General features: G+C 43.8%; 3 protein-coding genes across 3 annotated transcripts; 1 reads left to right on the forward strand and 2 right to left on the reverse strand.

The window, feature by feature from the left end:
• Nucleotides 1-2,594: 2,594 nt before the first annotated feature.
• On the reverse strand, nucleotides 2,595-3,936 carry EAE97_003793 (uncharacterized protein; the record flags this gene model as incomplete). Its single annotated transcript, XM_038874305.1, has 5 exons — nucleotides 2,595-3,207; nucleotides 3,262-3,421; nucleotides 3,532-3,705; nucleotides 3,764-3,782; nucleotides 3,916-3,936. The coding sequence occupies 5 exons, from the start codon at nucleotides 3,934-3,936 to the stop codon at nucleotides 2,595-2,597; spliced, it is 987 nt and encodes a 328-aa protein (XP_038734914.1).
• Nucleotides 3,937-5,384: 1,448 nt separating this feature from the next.
• On the reverse strand, nucleotides 5,385-6,709 carry EAE97_003794 (uncharacterized protein; the record flags this gene model as incomplete). Its single annotated transcript, XM_038874306.1, has 4 exons — nucleotides 5,385-5,665; nucleotides 5,742-6,251; nucleotides 6,303-6,519; nucleotides 6,578-6,709. The coding sequence occupies 4 exons, from the start codon at nucleotides 6,707-6,709 to the stop codon at nucleotides 5,385-5,387; spliced, it is 1,140 nt and encodes a 379-aa protein (XP_038734915.1).
• Nucleotides 6,710-11,753: 5,044 nt separating this feature from the next.
• Nucleotides 11,754-13,363, forward strand: EAE97_003795 (uncharacterized protein; the record flags this gene model as incomplete). Its single annotated transcript, XM_038874307.1, has 3 exons — nucleotides 11,754-12,118; nucleotides 12,176-12,611; nucleotides 13,139-13,363. 3 exons carry the CDS (start codon nucleotides 11,754-11,756, stop codon nucleotides 13,361-13,363), a joined length of 1,026 nt encoding a protein of 341 aa, XP_038734916.1.
• Between the last annotated feature and the right edge of the window lie 525 nt (nucleotides 13,364-13,888).

Genomic DNA, 13,888 nt, shown 5'->3' on the forward strand with positions numbered 1-13,888 from the left:
GAGAGTGCATATCATATCCACGTCGTAGACTGCATCGTCCTCGGAAGACAGAGAACCCAGAACACCTTAAGACCGCCATTGCTAGAATTTGTGAAGCAAAGATTCTCATTTTCCCCTGCTAGCCTCTCGTAACCAATACAGCATCTTCAATCGTTGATTCTTTACTCGTAGCAATTCGTTCTCAGTCCAGTAATGGTTCTCTGTCCTAGTCGAAAATACGACAGACCGTGTCCCCTCGTATTGGATATCCATCTTGTCCATCACTCAGGCAAACATAACTCTTCCCCGCAAGAATACAGTTGAATGGATCGATAGCCAGAACACCTCAATATCGATTTACAATGAATACCTACCGTCACCTTTTCCCCCTCATCATGACGTTATTCACCAGGAACTCTTTCCACTCACCTTTCTCACACATCAGCAATACCACTATTCAATAGCTAGAGCAATATTCAAGGGAAGTAAAATGGTATACAAGAGAGCCTCAGAACAATATATAGCTCTAGATACATCTAAATATATCAGAATTACAAATATGAGTTCCTCATCTCACGTACCGACAGTCAGTATATACTTTCCTAGGTAAACCCATTTTGAACTTCCTATCCATGTAGAAGGAGAATGAAGATTCTATCACTGGAAGTAGAATGGGAATATTCAAGTTTTCAATGAAAGCACTACATGCCCGTGATATCAAACGAGAAATCTCACGATGAGAAATCGTTCAACGGCAGCAGAACTCAAAACCAAACAAATGACCGATGGTCCCAGAAAAAATCAAATCAACAACGGCGCTAAATTAAACATTAGGAGCATTGTATCAGATCTAACTATCAGAAAGTGGTGCCAAAAAGACGCTCCTGGCAGGGACCAAATCGGGCAAACCAACCAACATCTGGATATCCCCTCGTCTCCGCCCCCTCAAGGGAATAAAAAAATAGATGAACATACAACAGTGGGGATTCGCTGGTGGTCACCCACCCAACTACTAATCCACCGATCTGAAGCTTGTGTATGGCAGAGCGGACGGGATGCCCAATTCTCTTCAGTCTATGGTCGTATGTGGAAGAGATGTGGTTGCTGTAGCTTATATACTCGTCGTGTTTTGCGAACCGGAACGATCACCTTGCCCCATCACAAAGCTATTCTAACCCTGAACTTGAAGCGTGGCATGTTAGCAGGACTGAATGAATGTCCCAGTCCTCTTCATTCCGTGGTAGAGCATGCAAGACGTGAAGGACTTTAGCAATACTAGATGGGATAAGATGGCGATGATGTGGAATAATTAAACGAAAATCTGCCTTCCAACACATGAACCGCCAGGTTCAAGCCACCACCCGTGCTTGACAAACACCTGTGAATGTCGGCGCTTGATTTGCCACACCCTCAATCAATCGTTTCGAAAAAAAATTGATGATGGAATGCACATGTGATTGAACATCGAGGACATGACTGGAGTCGAAACCACAGAACTCCCAGAAACATACCGACGCCAACGACCATACTGAGGCTTTCCACAGTATAAAGTAAGGTATCTGCCATTAGCAGTAGCGAGAAGTCAGACACTTAAGTCATAATTCTTCATTATCAGACAGACCCAACCACATAGTCCTCTTAACATACTTCCCCAGATAGCCAACCGAACATCCTCAGGAAGCTATGAGATCTCGCTCAGCCGGAGATGCAAACGAAAACATTGACGGATTCCTTTGGAATGTGCTTGTGTCGTGCAATGATCATGAATAAAAGGACATCTTTATTCCCAAATTATAACAAAAAAGGCTTTACAATAAGGAAATGTACCTAGTCTCTTCCAAGGACGACAGAAAACTAAGGCTTTACTCCCGCCTATGTAATCCACTTAAAAAGACTTGAAAGCAGTGCCAAAAGGGGTACAAAGGCTTTTATACTCATGTACTCGGGAAACCTCGGACTTGTAAACCTAAACTTTGTTGGACATACCTTCTCCATAACCGACTACATATATACAGACAGGGACTTGAGATTTACCACGAGACAGCGGGCGTGTCATGTACTTGGTAGCTCTTGCTACGTACCTATCTCACTCCATGGATAGAAAAACATTCAAGCTAGACTTCATTACTTCCTCCTCCCATTGATATGCATTTATCAAAGAGCCAAGGTCTAAGCAACAAACAGATATCAAGACCCCAAAACCAAAATGGAGAGAAAGCGCCCGTTTCATTTTATCTACCGTTACAAGCAAGTGAAATGCGAAGAAAAGCCCGGGTAACCAAATCCCACCCCCAGACCGTCACATAACCACCCGCGCAAGGTAAGACCAAAGAAAGACAAAAAGACAAGTTGTTGAAATGGAAAAGAGAAACGTCCCATCACGAAACATCATTGAGAGCCAATACGTCCCTAGTATTTGTAGAAGCTTCTCTGTACATTCATTATGAGCAAAATCCTTCATTAACCAGTTCACAATGCAATTTTGGCCCTTTTTTAAATCAAATTTTTTGTTTCTCATATAACGATTGCGTAAAACACAAATTTTTTGAGATCATTTCTACATATCATGTTGTGCCATGTTGTGAAAGATCGGCATGTTAAGTTTCAATGAAACTTTATGCGCCAAGGCTTGGGAAAGCAGATTGGTCCTCGAGTTGGATGGATGCAGAAGCACCTCCGTTTCTTGGAGCACTTTGGCGTGGTGGGCCTCTATCGCCACGAGCGCGTCCACGTTGGCCCTCACCACGTCCTCGGAAACCTCCTCTGTCGCCACGTGGTGGTCCATCACCACGTCCGCGGCCTCCACGGAATCCTCCTCTACCACCAGCACGTTCGGTGGGTTCAACATAACGTTGATCAATCTCAACAATTTGCTTTTGAGTGCGTTGACGTTCACGCTTGGCCTTGCCACCAGTTCCAGCGACGAAGTCTTCCTCATCCTCCTTGGCGATAGGCTTGGCGTTAGCCCACTTCTTGTCGAGCTTGCTGTCTGGCTTGCGAGCTTCAGGGGTAGCGGCGTTGAGTGCGGCTCTCTTCTCCTCTAATTGAGCGAGGTAATCGGTGTAGGAGACACTGTTGTCTTCTGGCTCCTCTTCAGCGGCGGCCTCAGCTGCTTCACCATCTTCCTTAGCCTCGGTCTTAGCAATAGCTTCACCGGCTTGCTCATCGGCGAGCTCAGCACCACCTTCGGTGGCACCCCAGCCATGAGCAGCTTGCTTCTCGGAATCACTTTTAGAGTGTCAGTATTTTGTGCTACCACTTGTATCATAGGGGATTTCTTACCCTCCGACTCCACGGCTGTGACGATCGAACTTGGCACCTCCACGAGCACCACCTCGGCCACGTCCACCACCTTCACGTCTTGGGTGACGATCTTGTCTGACAGAGTCATCGGTTGGCTTGCCTTGGTTGTTGGCGCTGCCAGCGTTACGATCACGGAATGCTGTTAAAATAGCATTAGCTTCTGTTCTTATTGACCACTGCACCTACCTCAAATATTTCGTAAAACTGGACGTATTGATATGTGCAAATTGAGATTGTCCATGTACTAACCACCTTCGTTTCCGGAGTATCCTCCACGACGAGCACCACGTCCGTCAGCTACAGGAGCCTTGGCTGCTGGGGCCTCTCCAGTAGCATTGCGCTTGGTGTTGCGGGCTGGAGTCTTATCGACAACCTTCACTGGTGGCTCTGGCTCCTTGTCGGAATCATATTCGTGGTCGTTGCCTATATTTGATCAGTTCTCGTGCTTCAAAGATTGTTTTCTGAGTAAATTCGTGCATACCGAGAAGCTCGTAAAGGTTCTACATTGATTCATATTAGCCTTGAAACTCGTAAAGAACTGAAAGTCGATGGATGGCTGAATCTGCGGCGCATCTTTTCAAGCGCAAACTGCATGAAAAATTTATTGTTGATTGTTGAGAGAATAATAATTACCTTGGAAGCGATACCCGACATCTTGATCTGCTTCTCGAGTGCCTCCGAAGAAGCTTTTGCTACCGAGAGAACAATTCGGGGGTTGTGAGTTTAGAAAACGAGACTGACAGATTCCTGAACACAAGGAAGCCGTCTCTCGAGAATTGCTGATTTGCGGTTGGTGAACAAGGTAAACTTGTAAATCGTCGTTGATGCTGAAAAGTCGGTTCGTTCCTCAGTACACAAAGAATCTAAACTTAATTTAGTTTAGTGTTGGATATAAGCGAGCAGCCCACCAGGGCTTTCCAATATTTCGCTGAGATGTGGGGTTAAAGTCGAGAATTGCTTTGATTGTAGTGATAGGTGATGGTGAGTGATAGACGTGATAGAGTAGTGATGGCAGAATTGAAAACTTCTCATTAAGATTATTGGATGTTAATTTAACAAAGATTAGTGAATAAGCTTTGAGGAATCATTTGACTTCAATAATGATAGGTTCATAGATACCTAGGTAGGTATTATGTAGGTATGACAATCATTTGTGCAACATGGAGTGTGTTTCCAAGCCATGATTCATCAATTGTCTTTGTTCTTGTTGATCACATTTCATGGAGGCGGCGACCTCAGATGTTCTGGATTCCAATACATTACATTACAACTTTTTTCTTAAGATAAAGATTGATATCTCGCGGATTGTCTAACAATTTCTATGGTTGAAGAAATTAATCAGAGCAAAGTATCAACTTGTTTTATTTATAATTTCTTGCGTGGAGTTAGCAGGTACTGTAGACAATATCAAATTATCATGTTAATCGCTCGTTTACTGGTATTATCATTCATTCGTAATTAAGTACAGTTTTACATTCATCCAGACGTCAACATCAACGTATAGTCCAAGAGAGATTATGGTATCATTCATGAGGGAACGATCACCAATCCAAATGACAGAAAGAAAGAGGAACAATGAGAAAATGAAAGACAGTGCCGTTGAAAATGTATCTTAAAGAAAAGGGAACCATCCAATATATTTCCATTTGTGGATGCTTTTTTCTTCCTGCCATTGTCGCCAGGCAGGAATACCCGTTCATGGAACTTACTCCGCCCATATCTGCCCTTAAGTATGCTCACAGATCTTCCTTATCCATCGTGAAAGCCATCTCCATCATGAGATAATGAAATGCTCAATACATACAGTGCTTATTTCGACCGTGCTCATGACCGCGATTGTCGCGAAGACATGCGAATGATGCTATTCATGCGATAGCAACTCGAATCTGCCAAAGCCTTTGCTCATAAACTTTTTTTGCTCCGTCCCTTCCATTTTTTGTTTTTTTAAACTCCATTCCAAATGCTCCCAAACCGAACCCCCAAAACCAAAAAAATCATTGCCTGATCCCACGAGACATCAAAACCGATTATCATTACTCGAACGCCAGCCGAAATCGTAGGAGAGATTATGCCCAACCGTGGGTATCATGAACGATGATGGCTCATCGCATTGAGCTCGTGTCGAAAGAGAATTGAGTTGGAAATTGCATGCTTGCCGAAAGACCGAAGGGGTCCATGTCGAGTACCGGGTCGTAAGGATCGAGTAACTGCGTCATTGAACTATAGGCCTGAGGCGTGTTTTCGCCGTGCATACCTTGCGAGTGTGGAGGGTGACCGAGTTGCTGGTTGAGTTGACCAGCGGGAATCGATTCGGGATATGGGCCGGGCCCTGAGATTTCGGGTTGATCGTCAACCATGTCGGCTTGCGCATCGTACTCCTGTTCTGTACTCACGGAATCAATCTAGGACGAACATAGTTCCAAAAAAAGAAAATGATAACAGGGGACGGGACAGCTTGCCGAGTTGCTCAATATGATTTTGGAATGACGGATAATAAGAAGGAGCTCCGGGAGCGCCTCCTGTATTACCCGCACCATTGCCATTTCCTTGCCCCTTTGCCCCTAATGGCGATGCTACATTAGTATTAACGAGAAGTCCGGTAGTATTTGACAATGCATGCTGCGCTTGTGTTTTAGCGGCATGAAGGCGTTGTTGCTGTTGATGCTGCATCTGAGAGTCAGAAGAAGGTGGAGTTAGTACGCCTTGATTGTTGAAGCCTGGCGAGCTTGTGGTTGGCGACGACGCGTGCGAGGGTGGAGTCGGTCTTGACTGTGGCGATTGGTTGGCATGGAAAGAGACTCCGGGCTCAAGCTTCGGCGCAATGCTCGAGTTCGATCGTCTAGCTTGATGATGCCTATTCATAATGGCACGCTGAACAGTAGGTGGCTGAGCCATATTCTGTTGCATGTGCGTTGGGCCAAGGTGAGGACTTCCTGTCTTCGCACGTAGTTCGGCTTGGACATCAATTCCTGCCAAAATAATTAGATTATGCTCGAAAGAAAGCTCATCGACGTAATCACCTTTCTCTAGAAGAACTCTTTCAAGGAGAGAGTTCTTATATCGGAGCATCAGACACTCATCAGCGGCACTTCTGTGAGCATTCTGGAGATTATGAAGGTTCGTCTCATGAACTCTGATGGTTTCTTCAAGTTGCTTGATATACTCTGTGCGACGCTCTCTAAATGCTGCTTGCGCCTGGCGATTGCGTTGTTTACGTTCCTCTGAAGTAGCATAAATCTAAGGGATCGCATTAGCAAAGGGGTGCTACAGAGCTGAGCATCTTCTATCAACATACAGGCTTTCGGCCGCCCTTCCTCTTTTGTTGGCCAACACTTTCTGGAGGGATTTCTGTCTCCGCCTCTGGTGTAGAGGCATCCAAAGATTCATCTGTGCCCTCTCGGACGGATTCTTTTGCGTCGATAGACATGCTTGTTGAGATGTCTGCCATTTCAATGGGGAGAAATTGTGATACTATGGTATTTCTGAACCCCGCCTTTTGTTGGCCCCAGGTATTGGCCTCGGCAAAAATTTATACAGATCAAACGAATTAAAAGAGTGAATGCACCCTACAACCAGTACAGTATGAATGCTTGACAGAAGCTTGGACAGCGAGGTTGCGTCTAAAAACAGTAATAGACTACTCGTTATCAGATGCTATATGGCCCTATAGGCGCCGTTCCACTGACTCCCGAATTTCTGGGAACTGGAGATAAGGTAGGGATGGCGTACGAGGCTGAGAGCCTGAGATGAACCGGTGGTTGCGTGATAGAGATTGATACAGTTACAATGTATTGGGGAATGATTGATAGAGTAAAAGATAGAGTAATAAGAATGTGAGACTTCGGTCAAAAAGTTGTGTAATGAAAACTCAGTTGAGGAGCTTCTTCCTTTTAGATGGAGGAGAATATTTTTCACGGTTAGGGAGGGGTTTGAATCAGATCCGATTCGGAAAGCACGGTACACTACTATAAGTCAGAACCCTGCTTCTTGATGATGTTTCTAGTTCCAAGGTTCATACGTATTTTTTATTTTTTTTGGGAAATTCTTCTAGCAACTAGTTAAGGAGTACCAGGTAGTTTGGGATCCACTAGTTTGAACTCCGCCAACAGAGAAGAGAATTTTTGCGGTGTTGGCGTTGGTGCGGCTCGGGCTATTCATCTAAAAATGCAATAATATGAACATGATTGAATTGGAATACAAGGTTACCGTGTGAAAGGAGTCTTGGCAACCTACGGAGTGTGTTCTTCTGAGAGAGAGAGAGAGAGAGGCTTCGTTAAACTCACGGGGAAGAATATATATATGTACATACGCCGTTTGGTGGGTGACTACCAACGACTAACTACGAAGTATGATCCTACGGACAATGTTGAATGAGTAGACCGAGTAAGGGCCAACTCTACGGTGGACTAAAACACCATGAGAAAGACGAGACGACGAGGATCATCAGAAGGGCTGGCAATGACAATTTGACGATGATGCAGCTCGGGATCTCAGATGATGTTTGAATTCAGTTAGCCAGGCACAAGACCGAAAGAACTAGGACTTTTGAAGTTGTGATGAATCCATCCAAAAGATTTTTAATATGGAGCCCATTAGTACGGTCTCTTGATTGGAGAATTGAGATTCCATACAGATTCCATACCGCGATCGGAATGTCGCTGACTGGAAACTACATCGTCCTCTACTGCACAGAGTAGCATTATACAAAGTAGGTACGAGTGCGCCTTTGTCTTTGCTAGGTAGGTAAGGTTAGATTAGGTAAGGTAAGGTATGGAATTCGACCAGTATACACAGTTAGCTGCTTGGGGCTTGCTGTCGAGTACAGGTCAATAAAGTGACATTGTAACCGTACAATGTAAAGCCAAAACCCATCATGGTACGAGGAATGCAGAGAGATGCAGGAAAACGCAGTAAACTGCAGCAAAGGCGGAGAGGAACATGCACGATTCGTGACTCGATAGAACCTTGCTAGGAATATTTTCTCCACATAAACTATAATTGTGGCTCTTTCTCGGCATAACTAACCCAGAGTGAGCAAGGTTAAATCAGGTGCGGAATCGCGGATGTCGTATACTGGCAGTGCGAGAGTGCTAATGAGAGTGTAGCTTTTTCTATTGATGGCCCTGATCGTCTTGATGGCCTTCTAAATGGCTTCTAAATGGCTTCCATGAAAGCTACTACTTCGCACTACACGCTTCATCCATTATTATCTGAACACGCATAAGTTTCTCAGCCACCAAAATCTGTGTCATCTCGATATCTATTCTATGAACCAACGAACCACTGGCAGCGACAATACAATGCCAACAACACCAGCCTCATTACAAAGCTTGGCCCTTCAGAAACCGTTGAGAATGCTGGTCATTCATCTATTTGCCCTTACGGACCTGATTGCTTCTTTGTCGATTTGCTCTCTCCTTCGCTTGTCTGTGCTACACACATACATACACACATACATACATACATACTTATTGATTTGCCTGAAAGGATATTTTGCATAAGGTCTACATTCTTACAATATGTGAGTGGTGCTCGGGACTGGTGATTGTTACATCCTACCCACATCCTACCATTGCCATGGTAAATGCTTGCATGGCTCTTTTGGCATTTTACCCTTCCGCTTTGCCCAGTGCTTACCACTCCTCACTGCATCAACGAACTTGGCTAAAAGTTCCCTTTCCCCCAAGATGAATATCAAAACTGTAAAGCCATGTTTGTTTCCGGGAATCTGGTCATTCATCTTGATCATTAAGACTGAAAGTCATCATTCGGACGCGGCCGTCATAAATTCACAATGATTATTCGGGATGTCTTCAAATGACAATTACAGAGCATGGATGATTTGATCACCTGCCAAATAGCAACTTTACATCCTGATCCATTGCCTGGGTTCAATTGGAGTCTTACCTATCGTGGCTTTTCACTCGGCTGCAACTTGCAACTTGCTCGTTGTAAGTTGAGGTCGTCCAAAGAGAAACTTTTCTCAACTTCTCAAGGCAGCGGCCAACTTCCCATCTGACAATGGAGCAATACAAAACGCCACCATGAATTATAATTGGCCCAGAAAAGAGTGACAAAAGATGCGGGCGTTGATTAAATGGGTTAGATTCCACAGTCGAAATACAGAGATTTAATAGACGAGCAAGTTTCCACATCTTCCAGCCTTTAGAGTCCAAACCACACAGTCTACAAACAGCTTGTATAAGTAGTCAGTACTATACGGAGTAGTCACTTTGGATATTGCACGCGTATATCTAATCCTTCACCACGGCATTTCACATCCCTCTTAATATGTACTTCACCCACACCGTGCGGGCGTCCACGCTTCATGATTCATCAATTTCATCATTTATAGGTAAGATCCTACATATCTGGGGTTCTGAAGCAAAAATCTGCTGCTAAGTTTTAACTTCCAACCTTGAACAATACCCTTGTACTTCACACTTTCGGTATGAGAGATGTGATTTGTATGAAGTGTAAGCTAGCCCGGGTTTCTATTCAAGCTAGATGATCACGTCAAGGATATCTCCACGGAGCCTTATCTACCAAGCTATCTTATTTCAGCAGGTCCAGCCAGGAATGTAGCACTGTACTTAAAGCCTTCTGTTTGACTGACTGTTGTCGCACCGATTTTAATTAACCAATACACATTTAGTTGCCACAAGGCTGTGATTATTAAGATGTATGGAATTTTAAGCATCAACTCTTTCTGGTCTGTACCATGATAACATCATCCATGACATGACAAAATGCATCCCACTTTTGTTATTTTAAGGTTTCCATTGTCACGTTGAATTGAGATGTGCCAAATAAACGCAGATCAGTCGGAGAGACTGTGGGACTTGATTATTCGGATTTCATCTCCTCAAATGGTTAAGATCAAAGGGTTTTAAGGCTACGCGGTAGAGTCCATATCTCAAGATCCATGGACCTTGAAAGCTCCATCAATGTATATTATATACCGAACCAATCCTTGAGTAACGAGGAGGGAATATATCAGAGCTGACGTTTCGAATTGCGAGGCCGAAAATTGAGTATTTCTCTCAGCTCAGGATGCATCCCATCCACTTTCGACTGTGATTTACTTTCAAAGTGCACACCGATACCGCAATCTCTCGGTCAAGAGAATGGGGTCCGAATTCGGCAACTATGACCACCATGCGCCCATCATGAGTCCATGAACAACTGCGGCTACTTGCCGCGTGATAAAATGAAGTTTTCAGAGAAGTACAATCGAAGTATATAGTCACCAACCAAGCCTCTCTGATAATCCTTGGATGCTGTCACTGAGTCTTGGGACTCGGTTGAAAGAATGGACCTCGAAGAATTAATTCATGAGCGGACCCGAAAAACGGCCCTTTATCTTAGCAAGAAACGACTTATTACTGGGTTTTCACCGAGCCTTATATCGTCGACCTCGGTCGACTCGATCCCCTCCGGCATTTCGAGTCTCGACTTTGATAGGGGATCAAACCGGTTGGATGCCAATGAATGGATACCTTTATTGGGGATTTTCCGCTTCTAGGAGTCTAGCACACTGATCCATGACGTGTTTAAATGAAAAGGACAGCTTGCAATGGAGAAGGCATATTGTTATTTCACGACCTTGCAAACTTCCATTCATGATTTAGTTTCATCTTTGAGGTTATGTCCGAAATGCTCTTCCAATTCCAATGGCAACTGCCGCAACGCCGACGACTATTCTTGTGCCATGGCTCATGTGGTACAGAACCACGCTGTCTACTGACCTGTTGATCTTGGCACTATAGAAAGATGCTCACGGTTCACGGAGCAGGTATTCGATGTCTAGAACCACTCCTCATGATAACTCCCCGAGGCTCTGAAGTGGCCAATGAATATCAGTACTAGAAGCTCACACTAAGTCCTCGGAGGTTGGTTGAAAGCTCCAGTTTTTGAGGCTTTTTTTAGACTTTGATTGACTGCCAAAGAGCTCACTTACTCCTGTAACAACTTTTAGTACCAGCAAGTTCTCTACATGTATGGTTTGATCAACACAAACTTCAAAAGACTTCAAGTTATTTTGCTATGAATTTGTAGCTACACAGCAGGCAATAATGTCACCACAGTATCTCAGCCTTTCATTCATAACTCTCAATTGCTATCGTTAGAATGTATCATGCTTTACTTTAATTTTTAACATAGATTCTATTTGATCTGCTACACACCTAGGAACGTAGCTTCATATTGAACACCTTCCTAATTGCTTCATGAAATGCAATGGCACGTGACGTAAAGCGCCAAAACCTTATTTTGGTGCATTGCCGTTATGTGTCCTCCTCGGTACCTGGAAAGCATTAGGAAGCTCCAACATAACATCATACCTTGGTCAAATTTCTTGAGCTTTATCAACAAGCTCAATTTATTTCCACAATTATTACTCTCTGACGTTCCCAACTCCCAGAATAGTAGAGGTTAACCCATTCTAAAATTCCCGAGGGAAACCAACCAACATGCGATTCACATCTTTACCCTCGGCCCTCCTGCTTGGACTCGCCTTGCACATTGGAGTAGAAGGTGCAGGCTTGGAGGACAAGAAACCCAAGCCTGTTGACCCATGTACTATTTCATCGACGACAGGGTCTTTTTTTGATCTGAGACCATTATCGATACAAGCCCCAGAAGAAGGGAAGAAACCTGCCAAAAACGCGAAGACAGACAGTTGGCACGCAAGAGGATATGATTACAAAGGAAACTTTACACTGAACGTGTGCGCGCCAGTGGTAGAAGAGGTGAAGGATTTTGTGGGAGTAGACAAAAACCATTGGAAGAATGTGAGCGCATTTTATGAATATGATGGAAAGAAGTATTCCGTAGGGTAAGTTGGATCTTTCTTGCATTGTTACGGACAAACAGATTAACCAGCATCTTTCAGACAACAATCAGGAAATTTAACACTCCGCGGAAGAAAGCTTGTTGTAGAGTATACGAATGGATCGCCATGTGGAGGAAAGAACAAAAAAAGAAGTTGGGACGATGACGATGACGATAAATCCATACGCCGGAAGTCTAGCATAATATCTTTTCATTGCGAAAAAGACCCACTCGCTACTGCATCCGCCTCATACGTAGGAACCGATCCCGAAGAGTGCGCCTATTTTTTTGAAGTGCGCTCACAAGCTGCTTGCGGAGGCTCCGAACCTGCCAAACAGACTGTAGGTCCGGGTGCTGTCTTCGCTATCATAGGAGTTATTGCTATACTGGTATATTTCCTCGGTGGTGTTTTCTATCAACGAAATGTCGCGCATGCAAGAGGGTGGAGGCAATTGCCCAATTACAGCTTTTGGGCTAGCATAGGAGATTTCATAAAGGTGAGCTGCAAAAAATGTCTTATGAGATCAGCACCACAACTCTTCCCCCGTGTAGCGTCCGTTCGGGATGGTTCGTCGATATTACCGACGATGGAGGTGAGGGGAATGTCAAATCGCAGGTCGCAGAAGTCGTATATACGTTCTGAGTAATTCTATACACGGAACACAAGTTCTCTCATGTGGGAGGACGAAGTTTTCTTTTATATATTCAAAATAATTGAGCCAGCGAGCGAACAGCGACACTCAGCATAGCATTTTCTTTTCGATTTTCAGGCTGCAATTAGGATAGGCATTCAGCATTATAGCATACAATACCCGGCGTTTCAATCAAAGATTATCACAATCTTCCTTTTTCACTACTTATCGCAATGAAAACCCTCACAAGCGTGTCAAAGTCAAGCTGCATCCATAATCACACATTGCTATTTGCACATTTCTTTTTGTCTCGGTATACCGCTATCCACTTATCTATTCATTTATACAGAAGAATAAAAGTCTTGGCGAAAAGCATAACTAACACTAATTAGGACGTTTTCATCATCGCTACTTCATCATGCTCAAGATGTTTACCAACTCATAGGGGATATAACACCTTGAGTATCTCTGCAAATGGAAATTGTGGAGATGGAAGTAATGGTAGAGGGAGTGGGAGGGATAGAGGCGTTAGTGCAAATGAAAGTGGGAGGAGAAACTCGGGGAGTGAGGATGAAAACCGTTTGATTGATCAATTGGATGAGGAGTGGGATGATTAGAGATGGGCATCAGAAAATTTGTGGTATAGGATGTATATTGGAGAAGGGGAAAACTGGGATGATATTGGGCTAGTATGGTGTATAAGGACAAGGCGTTATGGATTCGAAATAGGCGAGTGATGGCAAACATCAGGAGGGAATCAATTGTTATGAATACGAATGCGAATATGAAGGCTCTGGAATAGATAGTTGACCTACCTATGATATGATTTTCCTTATTTCTCGACTCTTCTTCTCTAGTCTTTGTCTTTGGGATTCCAGCTCTGAATGTATAGTATCGATTTGAAAAGAGTAGATGGGCATTTTCCTGTTCCTTGTTTTGAAGAAAGAGCATGGAGGTTTTGCAATCCTCTATTCTACGTTTTATGATGTATTCTAAAGATACATTAAACAGTCCAGCAGGCAAACGATACTGCAAAGAAGAGCAATGTGAGATGAGAGACGTGTCTAGGAATTATTCAGTGCACCCATTTCTGTCAGTTTACATCAATGCTCCTCGAGACCTTTCTAAAATTTGAAATTTGA

This window comes from Botrytis byssoidea (genome assembly GCF_014898295.1).
Source record: "Botrytis byssoidea strain MUCL 94 chromosome Unknown BBYS_006, whole genome shotgun sequence".
In the NCBI taxonomy this organism is placed as follows: domain Eukaryota; kingdom Fungi; phylum Ascomycota; class Leotiomycetes; order Helotiales; family Sclerotiniaceae; genus Botrytis; species Botrytis byssoidea.